The 19,463-nt window shown below is 33.7% G+C and overlaps 1 protein-coding gene across 3 annotated transcripts in view; it reads left to right on the plus strand.

Moving 5' to 3' along the window:
• Positions 1–19,463, plus strand: part of DYNC1I2 (dynein cytoplasmic 1 intermediate chain 2) — a 55,988-nt gene that overhangs the window by 24,184 nt on the left and 12,341 nt on the right. For all 3 annotated transcript variants that reach the window (XM_065931757.1, XM_065931758.1, XM_065931756.1), the window contains 8 exons: positions 8,821–8,916; positions 9,138–9,304; positions 9,405–9,500; positions 10,012–10,137; positions 11,020–11,166; positions 11,526–11,639; positions 11,935–12,068; positions 12,971–13,115. In XM_065931757.1, coding sequence (XP_065787829.1) covers positions 8,821–8,916; positions 9,138–9,304; positions 9,405–9,500; positions 10,012–10,137; positions 11,020–11,166; positions 11,526–11,639; positions 11,935–12,068; positions 12,971–13,115 — 1,025 coding nt within the window. The remainder of the gene's footprint in view (positions 1–8,820; positions 8,917–9,137; positions 9,305–9,404; positions 9,501–10,011; positions 10,138–11,019; positions 11,167–11,525; positions 11,640–11,934; positions 12,069–12,970; positions 13,116–19,463) is intronic.

Raw genomic sequence — 19,463 nt, forward strand, 5'->3', positions numbered from 1 at the left:
TAAAAGTGCTGAACTACCAGTATGGAGAAAACTAATACTGTAGGATTCTATAATTTCCAGAAAGTATTATTTTACTAACTAATGTGTTCAAGTATTGAAATGTCTGTCTTTCGGGAGCTGCATTATTAGATATGTTAAATGAGAAATGCTAGATATGTTAAATAGAAAGTAAGCAAAATAGCCAAAATGAGGGTACAGTGTCTCATTTAAAAAATAAATCAGGCTTTTTTCCTTATAATAATAATATGAAGATTTAGTTTTATTTATGAAATGCATTTTAGATTGTTTTAGAATGTAAAGCAATTCTGAAGCAATTTTAGGTAATGCCTGTTGTAATACACCTATAATTATATATATTGTTTAAATGAAGGCTTCCATTTTTTAAAATAATTTTTTCTAATTACTGTAGTATATCATAGAGAATTTAGAGAAGACAGAAAGGATAGGAAATAGGCCTGTTATGATACCACTGTGTAGTAGCCATTGTTAATATTTTGTTTCCAGTCTGTTTTCTACAGTATGTTTTTTCAAAAATTATATATGTATACGTATACAAGCACACATGGTTTTATATCCTACCTGAAATTTTCATTTTTAGTTGCTTATTCTTGACATGCATATAAATTTTAAAGTGAACATGTAATAATGTCTTTGAGCTAATTTGAATGTATAGCTACATAGTATATGACTGGCAGTTTTGTAAAAAATGCTTTTTTTCCATATTTGAAATTATTTTGAAATTAATGGGAAAATTTAAAAGATTGTGATTTGTAAAGTAAGCTGGCTACACAGAAGTTCAAGATAAACTGTATTTATTCACTTGGAAATTAGTTGCATGAGTGCTAAGTCACTTTGATCGTGTCCAACTCTTTGCGACTCCATGGACTGTAGCCCCCCAGGCTCTTCTGTCCATGGAATTCTCCAGGCAAGCATACTGGAGTGGGTTGCCATGCCTTCCTCCAGGGGATCTTCCTGATCCAGGGGTTGAACCTGTGTTTCTTATGCCTCCTGCATTGCAGACAGGTTCTTCTATTTAGGGCAAGGCTTTTAGCATCATCGTACTTCAACTTTTTCGCCAAATTTTCCAGAACACAATAGGGACTGTTTCTTCTTCATTGCTATAATGCCTGGTCTGGAGAGTGCATGATGTATAGTGAGTACAAACTCAGTAAATATTTGGTGAAGGAATTAATTGCTTTTGCCTACTTAGGAGAATGATTTACTTACTTGAGATTTTTTTTTTCCCCATGCCTTTTCTTTCTTTTTTTTTTTTTTTCCAGTGGGTTTTGTCATACATTGACATGAATCAGCCATAGAGTTACACGTATTCCCCATCCCGGTCCCCCCTCCCACCTCCCTCTCCACCCGACTCCTCTGGGTCTTCCCAGCCCTCCCCATGCCTTTTCTTGGGAAGTAACTGCTGGGAAAATATTATTTTCTAGTGTTAATACTATAGTAACAATATTGATGAAATTGGGTGAGAAAGTATAGTCTCGGATCTTGATTTTAATATGACTGTATCATGTTGTAATCATTATTTGCTCTTAGATCCATAAATGAAACATACATCCTCCCTTACAGCCTTCTGTATTTCCATGATGACCTAGATACAAACATATGCTGTTACTCTCTGTTCTGTGTATCCCTGTGAATGCTGTGAGCAAAATTGGACCTGTTAGCATCTCTCAAATATATTATCTTAGCTACTTGTTTGTTACAGTTCTTCAAACCTCATATTTAAATTGGTGACTGAAAATTGTAACAGCAGAGTGCTTACTACATATCAGATATAGTATAAGGCACTTTATGTTATCTCTGATTCTCTTACCAAAACCTTGAGAGTTAAATACCAATTCTGTTTTCATATGAAGAAGCTGAAGCTGAAAGAGAGCTATTATTAAGGATAAAATTCTAAACCAAATTTGGCTGATTCCAATATATGCTTTCTCTCCTACGCTGTCACTGAAGCAGCACTTGCATTCTTTTATGGTAGTTAACCTGTGGTAAGAAATTCAATTTATATTAATTATAGTCTAATACAAATGTAGATACATATGTGTACAGGTATCCCTCGAATTTCAAAAGTTCACTTATGCCACTTGGGGAGTGTGACAAACCCAAGCTCCTTCCCTGGAAACTACAGTCAGCATCTCAGCAGAAAGCTGCCATAGCTTTATAGCTTTAAACTGTCTCTGAGCATCTGCTGTATTTATTCTGTGCACCTGTTAAGATGTGTCTTAAAGTAATTGCTTCTTCATTTTACATCATTTCAGCTTAAAGTTTTCAAGGATTGCTCTACTTTTGGATAGTGGGGGGGGGGGAGGGTCTTGTAACTGATACAAAAGTTTTTTTAAATAATGCCTTCTCTGCTTTTACTGTATTTCATTTTTTTCATTGTTGGCCATAACTAAATTATTGGCTTTGACCTGTAGTTTGAAGAACATTTCATTAAAAGATAGCATGGCTTACTTATTTATTGGTAAATTTGCATCAGATAATATTTTATAGTGATTGACTCAGAGTAATGAATAAACAGCTTTGATCTTTCATGTTGTTAAATAGAATTTTTCTTAGCTTCACTAATAGAGGGTAAAAGTGGCAAGATACATAAACTGAGCCCAGTTTCTAATGGGTACACCTATGTACCACTCTCTTTAAAATTTTCCTCTGTGGACTAGACTTAGATATTAGTTTTATAAAGATCCACGTTTGTTCATTTGCAACCTAACAAGAATTCAGTGATTCTACTAGTGTATTGAGTGTATGCTATCTACTTGATTTTTTTTTTTTAGTGTAAGGTTGAGGTATATAGGCCTCCTTGTAGCTCAGATGAAAAAGAATCTGCCTGCCATGCAGGAGACCCAGGTTTGATCCCTGGGTTGGGAAGATCCTCTGGAAAAGAGAATGGCAACCCACTCTGGTATTTTTGCCTGGAGAATCCCATGGACAGAAGAGCCAGGCAGGCTACTGTCAGTGGAGTCGCAAAGGGTCGGACGTCATTAAGCAACTAACACGACACTACTGCTGAGGTATATAAGTGAAGGAGAATGAGAAACATACTGTAATACCATGGGGCTGTCCTTAGCCTTTAGAACTATTTATAAAAATGAGATTTCCTGTCTGTATCATTACAGTTATTTTCATGTCCAGGGCCCTTACATTGTTTCATTTCCCAATTTATGGAAGTTTTAGAAAGAGGGGTAAAAAACCCCTACACTTAAAGTTTTATAATGAGAACACTTTGTGCTTAACTCTACCTCTGCTTTTCCATTGGTTTAATAAAGAGCTTCTCAGACTTAGCCTCCTTGGCTCGCATTTAAGTATATGTAATAATTTCCAAAACTCACCATGGGACAGAATTGCGAAATTCACAGTTTGAGTGTAAAAGACAGTAAATTGAACTTGGGTAGGCACTGTAATTAGTACAGAAGTAATGCTAGTTATCAAATTGAAGATAAAAATTGGTCTTAGACTTAACTCCCTTTTTCATTTTTAAAAAAATGGCTGAATCTATTCTTTTGAAAAGCACATGTTCTTGCTTTCAAGTTTACTCTGTAAGTTGATAGTACCATTTCTGAACTGAGGTGCTTTGCTGTCTTAAAGCACCTACTGTGAATGAAATTGACTAGGAACATGTGACCTTAGTCAATTTTGCTCCCGGCAGGTAAAAAAAACTTCTCATGGCAGGAGTGTAATACCCACAGACACATGCCTGGAAAAGTTACTTTCTTCCCTTATCTTTTAGAAGTTTTTAACTTTCTTGAAAATGGCATTGTCTTTTCTTATTCACCAAAGATCATCAGCATGGATTTTTTTGTTGTTGTTGCAATTTTTAGACACAGATTTTTAAAGAGGAAATTCCAGAGTTTAATCAGTTTGTTTACACCTGAGGAAACTGAGACCCAAGAATGTTCATTGATGACCCTATGGTCACAATATAAAAGAATATCAGGCCACAGTCAGAACCTGGTTCTTGATTTCCATTGGAGTGCTGTTTCTCATATCATTCTACTTTCTTATCTGTGTGGAGTTTCATAATAGTTTTTGGTATTGATTTAGTAATCATATTTTTCCTCAGGTACATGTTGATTAGAATATATAATGTGTAGAAAAATGTTATATGTAAATAGCTCTTAATTTTTTATTACATGATCTTAACATCTGGAATCCACACTTTCCAAGTAGACTAAATTGTTAGGCCTTCTGGCTAATATTATTCTTGTCTAAAATGGATTTAAAAAAAATTTTTTTGGAGTAAATAACATATGTAATAAGTTAGTTTTAACCCTCAAAGAATCTGTGAGAATATAAAAATAATTGAAAATTGAAGCATTTGTTCTTAACCATTATAAAAGACTTTAATCAGCATATTTAAAATTGTGGCCTCAGAAAAATGTAATATTTGTGAGATCACAGATAACAGGATCTGTGTTAATGATGCCAGTACTGCCTAAATAAAAATTTGAATTTTATATAAAATGAGACAATGTAGAGAAACAAATTCTGTGTTAAAATAAATGGTATAATTAAAGTATTATTCTTTATTTATCTCCCAAATTAGCATTAGATCTGTATTCAAAATATTTCCTGATTAAAATTTTCCCTTGTTAAATATCTAAATTGTTAAGAAACAAGTGACCTTGCATTTGATTCTAGGTGTTTAAAAACATAAAAGGAATGAATTCCACTGATAACATTCCTAAAGTTTTGTCCTAATATTTTCTTAATATTGACTTTTAAAGAGTAAAGTATAAGAATATGAAATTATGGACAAATGGATCAAAATGAAGTGATTCAAAAGGATATTGAACCAGAAAAGGAAGGATTATTTTGAAAATATTAAAGGAAAATCATTCATATCTAACATGTAATTTTAAACTTATGATTGAAGTATTTCCTTCTAATAGTCTCATTTTGTTCATGAAATTACTTATAAGTAGAATTTTTATAAATTAAATTATGTCTTTATGTGCAACACATTTTTCCTGATATTTGGAATTCATTGGCAATTTCCTTTGTAGTGAGTAATTACGCTACTTTGTAAATTAGGAATTCTTCATTAAGATATTAAACTATCTTAAAATAGAGTACATCAGTATGATGAAACTAGTTAATAAATTTATAGACAACTGTTTGCTAAATAGCATTAATGCACAAATGATATAGAATTATTTTTGACCTCGTGCTAAGAATTAATTGTGATAAGTGATAGATTAAAGACTATCAGTTTATAGTGAGTATTTTCTAGGATCTTGCATATTCCTTGTTATGTGTTACAATATTTTAAAATAATTCAGAGGGTGCCTTGTGGCTTATTCTTAGATAGCTCTTTAACGCAATGTGACATACAGATGAGAAAACTTGTTCTGAAGACTCCTTCCTTCAGCTTAACAAAAGCCACCCATTTCACAGATGATTTAACTTTGATTAACCTACTCCATTGTAGCAGATTATTCCAACAACTGGAATTTCATTCTTTCATGTTATTTCTAGGTGCAGCTTAATTTACAGACCGCTTTTCTTTCCATCTCACCAAAATACATCACAATTTTGATGTTAACTCAGTAAAAATTCAATGGTTCATTAAACCTAATCTTAACATTCATTGACAAGAGGTTTGTCATTTTAAAAGTAACTGCTACTTTTATGCATTCTTTATTGCTCAGTTTATAATCTTAGATTCCCTGTCAGAGAAAGCATGGAGTTAACTACTTAGCATATTGCAATGAATATTCATCAATAAATTGATGTGACATGGCAGTCCCATTTTTCAGTCTTCCTGCTCTGTTGTAGTGTTTTTCAGTTTTAAATATATTACGGCTTATCATATAATAGGGACTAGCTTAGAGAATCTTTAGAATTGTAATATTATATTTTTGGTCATGTTAATACTTTTTTAGTAGCTAGTTGTATTCATTTTTGATAAGACTTTGTTTCAGAGGAACAGTCTCTAATGATAGTGTGTTAGGCATTTTTTGGCCAAATATTTGGTATGTGTAGATAATCAGCTTAATAATAAAAATATTTTTAAAGCAGATCATTTTGTAATGTTCTTCAAATTTTTCTTAGTGTTAGCCATTTTATGAAGCTTGATTCTTAAGTATCTGAGTTTTTGAATCAGTTTTTAATTCATATAGAAAGAGGTAGTACATTCATTCTAAAATAAAATCCTGAAAACAAGTATTTAAATAGATTGTAGTCATCATTCAGCTACAACTAAACTATATGGGCAAATAAACACGACAAATGCCATGAAGTGGGCAGAGTTAGATCACTGTCTACCATACTTCATCTACATTTTAAATTTTAAAATGAAAAGAGTGTCTGTAAGCATGATCTTTTCTGTTAAATGTGTAGATTATGAGGTCACTTAGCACTAAAGTACTGACCACATGCATTATGACAGGAATTTGACACCTGTCATTGGAAATGGTACTTAGAAGCCGTATAATGCAACAAAGTTGAGAGAGGAAGATATGATGTGGATAGGAGGCTGTAATTTATAATTCACAACGCTTCAGGATGACCTGTCCAGGGTGACTCAGATCCCTGTCTTTGATTTTAGGATTTACATACAGTGAACTTACTAGTCAACAAAATTGATAACTGATAGTATTAGATGAAAATGGAAAAGTATGTATTTTCAGACTTTATTTTTAATTGAAGTAAATATCTTGTTACTCTAAAAGTCAGCTTAAGTGTAATTAAATTATTTTCATTACATTATATTGGCAGGTGACTTGATGATAGAATTTCATCATGATGTTTGAGTAGTACAGTACAGAATTGTTACCACATACACTGTTCTCAGATTAATAATCCATTGTATATGAGAATTCATCTAAAAGGGAGTACTGTCTTTCTGTTTCTCTTTGTGATTATTTTGCCCCCAAAAAAGCTTTCATTTTTTTAAGTAGCACAAAAGCTGTAATTGGCATGCTTTGTAAGGAAGTGTCAATGTGCAAGAGAGTGGCGATCACTAAGAATTCTTTTGCGTGTTCTTTCCCCTTTGCACCACCGCCTCCTCAGCGGGGTCACTGAGATCACTAGCTTTTCTTGAAATGGCCATTTTCACTGGCAGGTGCATTATACCCTGTATTTTCAGATTGTTTTTCCATTCTGAATGTTTGGCAGGTTGATTGCTCTGGCTGCATTGACGGAGAAAGGGCTGACAAATGCGGTTGGGCTGGCTGAAAAGACAGTGATTACTGTTTTCCTTTGTGGCTGATTGAGGCCCTTGAAAGGAAAAATTTTAACCTTCACCATTTGGTTCAAAAGTATGAGCATATATTGAAATCATTCGTGCCATTTATCCTAGTTCTGTAAACTTGTCAGAACGTAAAAATCGCTCAATTTCAAGTAATGTAGGATTGGTATACGTCATTATCATTTTGATTAAGTTGGAGGTTGTATCATTGTGTGCATTATACAGTGTCATTTAAAGCTTTCTTTCCTAAAGGTACAGTTATATTTTTATTGCTTATACTATAGAGTTAGAAAGATTTTCATAGCTTTCCAAACCTAACACTATGTGTGTGGTTTGGCAGCTGGTGTGGCCTACAAGCTGCATTTTGTTTGCAGGGTAAAGGCTTATCTGTAGGCCTCCTGGAGTGTGGGTAATTGCACAGGCTCGCCATTGGGGAGAGACAGGATTGGAAGCAGTCAAGCGGAAGAATGTTATGCCATCCCATTGCCACCTTGTAGCAGAAAGACACAATCCCAGCAGTGCCATCTGGTTGTTGCTATCTAGTCAGCTGGCCTGGCTGCTGGGACCATGACTTGGCAGCTGGTTCCCATACTTGACCATTCTTTTGTGTATGTCGTATGTTAGTGTGTTTTAGATAATTTTGAACATGGGTCGGGGAAATGACTATAACAAGTAAAGTCCCCTTATTGAACAGGCTCTTTATTACTTGAGATGCACTCTGCTACAGATGCCTGCTGCCATTCCCTCATAGACAAATGACTCATCTGTTTAGGCAATAAAAATAAGCATTTTCTTCATAAAAATCCATCTCCGTATGTAGTGAAAGAGAAGGTAGGCAGAGTTGTATGTCCTATAACATTTTAAAATAAGTAATTTAAAGTTATTTCCTGGTTTGATTGTATAAGAGAAGAGTTAGTCATTTTTAAACGTCTTATAAACATTGTCTATTGTCTCAATGTGTATTTTTATTCAAGTTAAGAAAACATTATTTTAAGTGCTTATTGCCACATCATATAACAGTAGATAATGAGACTTGCATTTAAAATGACAGAATAGAAAATGTGGTCTCGTAGCTATTATCTTTAAAATCTGCCTCTCAAATAGCAACCTGAGAGTTAATGTAAGCCGTCTTTATGCCATATGAAGATCCATTAGACACTGATGGTTTCAGATCACAAGTAAGCAGCCAGCTCTGTAGGCTATTTTAGACATTTGATTTTCTTCATTTTACAGCATTAATGTGTCAGCATGCTACATAAAACTATGTAGGAGTTGCATGTTGTTCTGTCTGGAATGATAAATGCTTGCAAGCTTTTAGAGATTTCCATGAGGAACTCATCCTAGTTGCTTATATATCTTATTTCAGTTTATGTAGCTACAGAATTTGATATGGCTGTTGCTGACTTACCATGTTAGGTATGTATAAAGAAGTTCCACTTAATTCTTTTTTAAAAATTGTATTGATAAAATGTACATTTTTTCTACTCATTTTATGAGTGGTTCACTTTTGCTTTTACCTAAAAAGTTGTGATATGTTCTGAAATAATTACCTCAAGAGCTATCAGTTATTGTCATAAAAATAATTTTTGTGTTACTGTTTTGTTTTTATTCAGATGAAGAAGAAGAAGATGATGTGGTGACTCCTAAACCACCTATTGAACCTGAGGAAGAGAAAACTTTAAAGAAAGATGAAGAAAGTGATAGTAAAGGTATCTTAAAAGAATTTAACTTAAAAAAAAGAATTTAAAAAATTTTATTGATTCCTGTTAAGATTGTTTTTTTATTATTTATGCACTAAAGTAGATTAAAATGTTCCAAAGAGGTAAATCTGCTTGAAAAACGAGTGACATTCATTGATCCAAATTATGATAGTGAGGTGACATGATTTGAGTGGCATAAATCAGACTTTAGAAAAACATTTGTTTTACAGCTCCTCCTCATGAGCTGACTGAAGAAGAAAAGCAGCAAATCTTGCACTCTGAGGAATTTTTAAGTTTCTTTGACCATTCCACAAGAATTGTAGAAAGAGCTCTTTCAGAGCAGATTAACATCTTCTTTGACTATAGTGGAAGAGATTTGGAAGACAAAGAAGGGCAAGTATAGTTGCTAAAATTATGGTGTTAACAGTGTTTACTTTAACAGTGAGAAGTTATAACACCGTTGTTGGTTTTTTGTTTTTGTTTTTTTCTGTAGAGAGATTCAAGCAGGTGCTAAACTGTCATTAAATCGACAATTTTTTGACGAACGTTGGTCAAAGCATCGGGTTGTTAGTTGTTTGGATTGGTCATCTCAGGTAAATTACAACAACAAAATTGGTTTCTATTCACCCATTTTTGAATTACAATAAGCAGATAGTTGTATTTTAATTATGGAAACTTTGTATAATTAATGTATATTATAACAGTGGATGATGACTCTAATGTTATGGTTGCTCTAATGTTATGGTTGCTCTAATGTTATGACTGCCTTATGTACTTAGGAAGAAAGGATTGGGAACACTATTTATTTATTTATGCCACAGCTTAGTTTTACTTATTTTAATTGCTTACCCATTTTAATTCTATCCTTTGGATAGAATTGCAACACATTTTAATAAAATGTTGTAGCATTAAGACTTTTAAAATAACCTTACTAATTCAAAGTTTTACTAATGTTGCAGAGAGCATAACTCTAGAGATGTATTTCTTGATGAAGGGTTAGGAATTTGCATTTTCAGAATAATTTAATAAAAACAGTTGAGTGACTAGGAATGTAAAAGAGTTATTATGCATAGCATTTTTTCCCGATTTGATTCTTATGAGCAGTATCCAGAATTACTGGTGGCTTCCTATAACAACAATGAAGATGCTCCTCATGAGCCTGACGGTGTGGCCCTTGTATGGAATATGAAATACAAAAAAACTACTCCAGAGTATGTGTTTCACTGCCAGGTAAGATAGTCTTTTAGCAGTCTTCCCCCAGTTTAAGAATTCACTAATGAATTTAGACAGTGCCTTTTTTCTTTTCTTGTCAACATAATGATTTCATTGGATTGGCATTTACTAAACCACCCCATATTTGCAAACAGATGTTAACAAAAAACTGAAGACTTCTCCGTTCAACATGATCTCTGTTTTCTAGCTTTTCTGATGTTTCTCATGTTTAATCACACCTAAAGTCCTTTGCTGTTGTGATTTCTTGTTATTGTGATTGATTGTATAAAAGGAATCTTTTATAAAATGTCTTTTCTGCAATGAGTTTCTCAGGAACTTACTTGCTGAATATACAATTAGATGGTTGGCCCACTGAATTACTTATACATGGCCTGAGGAGTTGGAACTAGATAGTTTTAAGTAGAAACATATGTTTGAAGTAGGAAACAGATGCAGATTTTTAAAGTGGATTTAGTGGGAGGTTAGAATTTGCAAGCCTTTGTGGTTGCATAAGTTATCTTTTAATAATATAATAATTCTGCAAAACACTTAACTGAATCAAAACTAGCATTATACTCTCTTGTCAGATTTCTGTCAAAGGATAAAGTAGAGCCAGTTATCTTTGGATTTAATGCTGTAATCAAATAGTTTTTGCTTTGTTGGATAAATTGCTTAAATATTTCTGTAAACAGTCATTACATTCGACTTAAGCAAAACTATTCTAGAGCTGTATCTTTAGGTTCTTAAACAAAATGACATTTTTGAGTGTATTTACTGATGGTTTTATTCTCTGGTAGCTTACCATAAAGGGGAAAATGTTTTTGGTTATAGATTTATTCTTATAACTTGTCATATTTCTTTCATTTGACCCTTAAATATAAAAATCTTACTTACTTGCAGTCAGCCGTTATGTCTGCTACGTTTGCAAAATTTCATCCAAATCTGGTTGTGGGTGGTACATACTCAGGCCAGATTGTGCTGTGGGATAACCGTAGCAATAAAAGAACTCCCGTGCAGAGGACTCCGCTGTCAGCTGCAGCACACACGGTGAGTAAAGAGGCTGTTTCCATTAGGTCTCCTTCATCATTAAATACTTAGTCGCATCTGTCAAAATAGTCTCAAAATGTGTTTCCTTTGATGTGTGAATTCCTCATCATTTAGCAACTAAGAATGAAGCCTTGTTTTTTTTTTTGTATTTTTGGAAATTATTTTATTAGAAACTTATCTCTCTTTTAAGATAATCTTTTGTTAATCCACAGAATAGGATCAAACTTCACATTAAAAATACCCTTATGATGTGAGACTGTTTGGATATGAAACAATACCTGTGATGATACAGTAAAAATTATTTCATCTTTTTGGTGAAAATAATTACAGAGAACTTTCTTTAATATTTCTTTCTTTAGCATCCTGTATATTGTGTAAATGTTGTTGGAACGCAGAATGCTCACAATCTGATTAGTATCTCTACTGATGGAAAAATTTGTTCCTGGAGTCTGGATATGCTTTCCCATCCACAGGTAGGTTAAACTAGGAAAACTCTGAAGTTTTGAGGCAATATTGGTATTTTTTTTAAGTCTATAAACCCCAGCTTTTATTTTTCATAGATGTTTTATAATAGTATTATAGTAACAGTTTATAAATCTAAGCATGTATTAAATATAATCTGTGATGTATATACTTCATTTTGAAACCTGCTTCTTTTAATCAATTAAATTTATGTAAGTAGTATAGTAAAAGAACTAAGACTAGAAAATGTTCTTAAAAATTTAAAAATTGTAAGTTTACAAAATAATCTCAATTTTTTCTGTGTAGGATAGCATGGAATTAGTTCATAAACAGTCAAAGGCAGTCGCTGTGACATCTATGTCCTTCCCTGTTGGAGATGTCAACAACTTCGTTGTTGGAAGTGAGGAAGGTTCTGTGTACACAGCATGTCGCCATGGCAGGTAAATCTAAACTGAAATTTGCAATTATTTAAAATTCTCCCTTGAATAATCTTATTAAACAATTTGCCTCTTAATTCAAGTAGAAATCTCTCCTAGAGCCACTTATTTGTGACAAGTTATTTAAGTTCAGGTATATGAAATTAAATACTTTTTAAAAATAAAAGGTCATTTTAGATCATAATGTGTTCTAGTAATAGATTTTGAGGGGTGTGGTGTGTTGTGATTTTCATATATGTGGATGTGCTCACAAAAGTTAGTGGTAGGAAGTAACATTCCGCAGTTACAAATACAAAAATTCACATACTACATACTGACCTTTAAAGTTGTAAATAAGATTTTCAACTGTTTTTCCATTTCGATTTATTTGGACATTGAGCATTCTTGGCTCAAAGTTCACTTCTCCTGATAATTGTACAGTAATGTCACGTACACATTTTAAATTGACTAGTATTTCTCCTGCTGTTCAATCTGTTTTGAAATTGTCTGGCTGTACTTTATCAATTGCTTCCTGTAAAAAAAAAAATTGAGTGTCCAGATTTCATCACAAATACAGATCACCTTCACTTGAAAGCGTTTGTTTTAAAAGTAACCAAGGTTCTCTCTCTTACATGTAGCATCCCTTTGTCTCTATTCCACCACCTCAGAACCTTAGATATTGGACTTTTGAGTTCTGTCATCAATAGCATGATGTTTATGGTTCCAAAATGTACTTAATACTGCTTTAGTGGTGTTATCAAATATGGATAGAGTAACACTCAACATAATTATTTTGATGTGTTATGAGCACGAGTTAAGTTTGTTGAAATTGTGTCAAAGTATAATAATAGATAAATCTGTGATAACATGTATTTGTAAGTGGTCTACTTACAAGAGATTTCACTATTTTTACTCTTATGAAATAGCAAAGCTGGAATCAGTGAGATGTTTGAGGGACATCAAGGACCAATTACTGGCATTCATTGTCATTCAGCTGTTGGAGCAGTGGACTTCTCACATCTTTTTGTCACTTCATCATTTGACTGGACAGTAAAACTTTGGACAACTAAGGTATCTAAAAACAGATGTCTGATCAGGTACTCAGGTTTCTGACACAAGGTGGTGCTCTAATACCACATGGAAAAGATGAAAAGCCTCCTAATAGCTTGGAAAGATTTACTGATAAATCAAACCTAGTAAGTTACACAGAATATGAGTGAAAACTAGATATTGAAGTTTTTTAAAAATATGCTCACAGGTATGGTAATTCCAGTCATAACCAAGACCAGTTGTCCCACCACTTCTGGCATTTCAAGCATAGAGCTTCTTACTCTGAACTGAGCTGGGGGAAAAGCCTCTGAAGATCTCACATGTCTCTCATATAGCTCGCCTATAGCCTGGCACAAAAGCCTTTGCTCTTTGAAGAGCTTTTAGAAGATGTTCAGAACTGCAGTGACTCAGAGCTGATGGAAGCTGGAGAAAAGATAGATAAAAACTGTTGTACAATAAGACTGTGCCATAAACTTGAGCCATTAGGAAAGTACTGTGTAAATGCTTATAAATTATTATAGTATAAGTAAATTTATTTCTATTATTTCATATTAAAATCATTTTATATTAAATAAGTAAATTTATTATACTTATACATAAGTAAATACTTATGGATGCATGTATATTTTTGTTGACCACAGTACATAATACAAGTTGTTTGTGTTTAAATAAGCCTTGAAAAACCTTTTATGTTATGAAGTGCTTCCTGATCCTCCAACAATTCCAGAAATATGTGACTTTGCCCTGAATTATTGAAAGTCTCAAGGCAAATCCAAAGTGCCTTTACTTTGCTGTCTAACTTTTCTGCAGTGTTACATTGTTGCTGACAAAGTTGCATTCTTGGAATAGCACGTTCTATTTAAATTAAGTTAAATTTTAAGCTGTGTTTTGTCTTGTTTTCATCTGCCTTATCCTAACTTTGATTCTTCAGTTTTTTTGAGAAAACCTGGTGCTCTGAAGAGATTTTCTTTACTATTACAGTGGAATCATTTATTTATCAAATGTTGACCTTCGAAATCAGGCGTGAACTCACTATTCACTCTTGTCCTTTCCTGATGCTTTCTTTCAGTGTAGTAGGAAGTGAGTTAGAAAACTCTCTTAAAATTGAACGTTTTCATGTTTGGGATTGACTTTCCTGGTAAAGAATCTGCCTGCAACGTAGGAGACCCTGGTTTGATACCTGGGTTGGAAAGTTCCCTTGGAGAAGGGATAGGCTACCCACCTCCAGTTTTCTTGGACTTCCCTGGTGGCTCAGATGGTAAAGAATCTGCCTACAATGCGGGAGACCTGTGTTCTATCCCTGGTTTGGGAAGATCCCCTGGAGGAAGGCATGGCAACCCACCCCAGTATTCTTGCCTGAAGAATCCCTCTGGACAGAGGAGCCTGACAGGCTACAGTCCATGGGGTCACAAGGAGTCGGACATGACTGAGTGACTAAGCACATTTGGGATTAATTAGCAGGCATTAAAAATAGCATTTAAGTCTAATGAAGGAAAATTTATTAAAAACTGTTTAACACAGTGTCTATCTAGTATTATAGAGACTTCACAGTGTTCATTCAGTTCCTCCTTTTCTCCTCCATGGAGATCAGGCAGAGTGTTAATGTATTTAGTTTATCATCTGTTTTCTTTCCCGGATTGCTCTTGAATTTTTGTTTTTGAATGAGATTTATACAGTGGAGAAAGGTAGAGGTAGAAGATTCTCACGTCTATAAGCAAAGAAATGCATAATCCAGCTAGCAAAAACAAAGCAAGATGCAGAATTGGAGAGATGAAGCCAATTGTTTCTCTCTGTGCTGTAGCTGGCCACCTGAGTGGCTAGATTTCTGGATATCTGGATACCTTACATCTTAGATCGTTGGCCAGTACCCTTTTTCAGTATTTGAAAAGAGTCTTTTTATCTATTTGTAGATTTGTTATTTTTAATATCTCAGGGCTTCAGTTTGCCATCCTTTTATCTTTAAATTTGAGGCTTCCATTCTTAAATATACCACCAAATACGACTAGAAAATGAAGACTTCATCTTGCCTAAATAAGAACACTACTTACATCTGTGACAGTGGACTGACTGGTGCTTATTTTGTGGTACTACACAGCTGGTTGGTTGGTAGTTCATATTTTTTGTTTTTGTATTTTCCTGTATTTCAATGTAAAACTGCCTACTGAATAAGAATGACAGCCAGTCATATCTCTTTCTTTGCTAATTGAGCTAGGCATTGTGTCCTTCTTAAGCTTCGTATAAAAGACTCATTTGTTCATTCAGCTGTAGTACTTGGCTCTCCCTTCCCCCACCACCCTGTTCTTTGGTCACTCTAATGTTAGTAACCAAAGAATAGGACAACACAGAACAGGGTGATTTTATAGAAGATGACATACCCTCAAAACTATATCAGAAGAACTACTTTTTTATTCTGACTTTTCATCACACAAATAGTTCTAGTCTATGAAGGAAGAAAGAGCAACAATCTGCTAAGTGTTTTTTTATTTGGGCATATTATGACTCCCAAAGTCATTATTGCTTTGATTCTGGGTTTATACTTCATGGGTAATTGTGCTACTGGTCTTCATTTCTTCCCTAAAAAACTTGGTAGAGCCTCTCTGCTCTCCAATACAATGATAATGAATAATAGGCAAAATTTTAAGATAATCTCTTCGTAAAAACATTGTTCCAGCTCAAAAAGCTTTAAGCTTTTTAAACCAGTATCTTCAAATTCATAAATTTAACAGACTTTAAATGTTTTTCTCTTTGCCTCTACTTGGCTAAATGTTTTCTGACTCTAGGAATTGAGTCCCCATAAACTGGAAGAATGAATCATTAGATATTGGTGTATCTTTGTATACTTTAAGATCTGTCTGTGCCCCGATAGCGAAACAAGATTCTTTTTTCTCCCTTTCTGTAAGTCCTCTGTCTGCCACTTGAAGTCTCAATTTGGTACTGCCTCAAATTTAGTTTCAAGTAATCTATCTTCTGTCATCTTCTAGTTTTTGCAGAGTCAGGGATTTTAATGCAGTAACAGGGTTCTGGATCATCAAATTGTTTTTTTTTTTACTTTTTTGAACTCAGTTATTTTTAATGAAGAAGATAAAGATAGATAGTTTTCCGCCTTTTTATGAAGTGTAATTTAAACCAACCAAGATATTGCTTCTAATATAGTTAACTTTTTAAAATACCAAATTTTGAAAATTCACAACAGAAGTACTTTGGCAGTCCTGAAAAATGGTAGGAGGAATAGAATAGTTATCTTGACGATAACTTGAGGATTCCATGAACACTTGATTAGGGGTAGACCTGATAAGTGAGATTAATATTCCAACCATATTTAACTGTACTTACTACAGATTACTCTTAAAATATAAGAATTATTTATTTGGAGGACAAAATGTATTAATATATGCACAGTATATTCTAATCTCAGAACTGATGCCTCTCAGTAGCATATTTACTGTAAAGTGATAAAGTTAAAATCATTAATGTATTTCTCAGACTAATTAGTTCTTGAGCTTTTGTAGTCCATATATATCTTAAAATTTTTTCACAGTTTCTGATGACTTAAATTCCCTCGTTACTTGAAAAGCTGTAATCTATTTAACTGTTCTATTTAACCCTGCATTAAAACAGGATTAAAGAGACTATATAGAATTATAATTAATTATTAATCAATTATAACCATATCATATTAAATATTTAAATTTTATTTAATATTAAGTTTATAATTTAATATTAAATATTATAATTAGTTATACATATATAGAATTATAATTAACTAATGCTTCTAACAGCAGCTATGCACCTACTAGACAAATTAAAATGAAGAAACACTCTGAAGTTGGGATGTTTCTTGGAAAATGCTGACTGACCATCAGGACCCAGTCCTCCAGGGCAGCATTTACTGTAATAACTTGTTATTGGCCAGTGTCCAGCCTGTCCTTTGCATATTCAGAAACTCAGTTTTATCAGTCTACTGGAGTTGATTAGCTAGGGAGTGCTAATTAGAACTCACAGGTGTCTAAGACACTGATACATTGGAGAAGGTCAATTTGTTAATTTACAATGAGAAACAACTGCCAGAAGGCCCAGATACTCATACTTGCCTGACCAGTTCATTGTTTACCTGTATTGGACAACCCGCATGGGAAACGAAATTATAATCAGAAGGTTGCTTGGTGAGCAAGGAATTGGAGCAAAAGACGTTTTCTAATTTGAATGTTTAATGGCATCAAGCAAGGATAGCCTGATTCATTCATTCATCTTCACATAGAGATAACCCTGCCATAGGTGGTAATTCTCAGAGTCTGTTGACAGAGACACTGTCTCCAGAACAGTGCTTGAATTAGGCTTTTCTTCAGTTTTCTTATAAGATTGTTTCTTTATATTTCCATTTCTTTTAATGGATACATAGATTCCTTCTCAAAAAGTTACTATCTTCTTTCAGGTTGTATAGAAAGGTGTTTCTGCCCTTGGAATTGTTTCTTTTTAATGAGAATCTGTTTATTTTTATCTTGATTCAAGTGAGGACGTACTTATTTCCCAGTTCTCTGGAGAGTACCTCACTGTTATGTTCATGGATTTACTATAGGGACTCTTTGGTTATTAATCTAGAGCTCCCCAGGTTCCCCCAGAAAAATATAGAATTACTGTATTCATTTCCTGGGGCTGCCATATTAGATTGTCACAAACTGAGTAACTTAAAACAACAGAAATTTATTCTCACAGGAGGCTAGAAGTCTGAAATCAAGGTGTTGGCAAGGTTGGTTACTTTTGGAGGCTCTGAGGAAGAATCCATCCCTCTTTCCCTGTCTCTCTTCTAGTTTTCAGGGTTGCCAACAATCTTGTGCTTTTTGGCTTCCAGGTACATCACTTCAGTTTCTGCTTGTCGTCACATGGCACTCTCCCTACATGTCTGTCAAGATTTTTCTCTTCTTTTAAGACAATAGTCATGCTAGATTCAGGGCCTGCTCTAAGCAGTATAACCCCAGTTTAATTAAGTCTGCAAAAGACCCTTTTTCCAATAATGTCACATTTACAAGTTCCAAACAGACTTGAATTTGGCAGTGAGTTGGGGGGCTGGGGTGGGCAGGACACTATTTAACCCAATACATAATGTAAAGAACTAAAATATATATATATATATATATATATATGCTTTGTCTCTTGACCATTCAGTGTTTATTTTCACCATGTACTGTAGTGAGCTGCCTTTGATTATTCAAATACTATCTGTTGTTCAAGAAACAATACATTCTTTTGATTCGTTCTTTTTGGCAGATGTATTTGCAGACCTTTTGTGTGTAAGAATTTTAGAGCAGCAGTGACCTTTAGACATCATCTAGTTCAGTAGCTCTCAGTTTTGGTCATATTAGAATCACCTTGGCAATTTTTAAAACTTTTAGTGCTCACCTGGCACCTGAGACTGATTAAATCATAATATCTAAGGAGACTTGGCAACACCATAATTTTGAAAATCCCTCCATGATTAGGGGGATTACAATGTATAGTCAAAGTTCAGAACCACTGATAACAGAACTTTTGTTCTGCAAATGAGGAAGTAGGAGCCTGCAATGATGAGATGACTTCTCCAAAGCCTTAAAGCTAGTTATTGGTAGCCCTGAAATAAGAGTCTAGGTCTGTATCCCTCTTCAGCTCTTTCCTGCTGCCTCTCTTCCATTTAGGCAGAAGTTCTCATCAAATTAAGAAAAGATATTACTATTAAAAAGTGTTTCAGATGATCCATTTGGGATTTCAATTTGCAGTGTCATATATAAGATTAATATATTAATGAACAATTTTGGTATTGTGTGTGTTCTTTCTTTCTCTTTGAGGGGGAAAATTGTTAATCCTTGGATGACCATGTTTTCTAAATTAAACTTGAAAAAATTACCAAAGGTTTCTAATTACATTTTATAAATTTGGAAACATGTTGCCATTTATTGTATTTTTATTTTTAATATAATCTTTTACCCAGTTTTAATGCATCCTGCTCTTTTCCTCTGGCTGCATCATAGTCCACTGAATTAGATGAAGAATTTTATTAATAATTTCCTGAGACATTCCACAGTCTTTTCTTTATATATAGTTTTTATGTGTTTTAATCAAATTAGTATATTAAATTGTTCATATTTTATAAAAATGGAATCATATGATCCGTACTTATTTGTGTTTGGCTTTTTTGTTCATTATGTTTGTGAGAGTCATTCCATTTTGTTGAATGTAGTTGTAGATTGTTAGATTGTTCATTGTCTCAGGTATATAGTATCCCCTTATGTAAATATACTATAATTTACCCATTCTGCTGCTGATGGTATGTGGGTTGATTGTAGTTTGGGGTTGGGTTATGAATAATGCTGCTATGAGCATAGTTGTAGGTGTCTC

Source organism: Muntiacus reevesi, chromosome 3 (assembly GCF_963930625.1).
Source record: "Muntiacus reevesi chromosome 3, mMunRee1.1, whole genome shotgun sequence".
Lineage (NCBI taxonomy): Eukaryota > Metazoa > Chordata > Mammalia > Artiodactyla > Cervidae > Muntiacus > Muntiacus reevesi.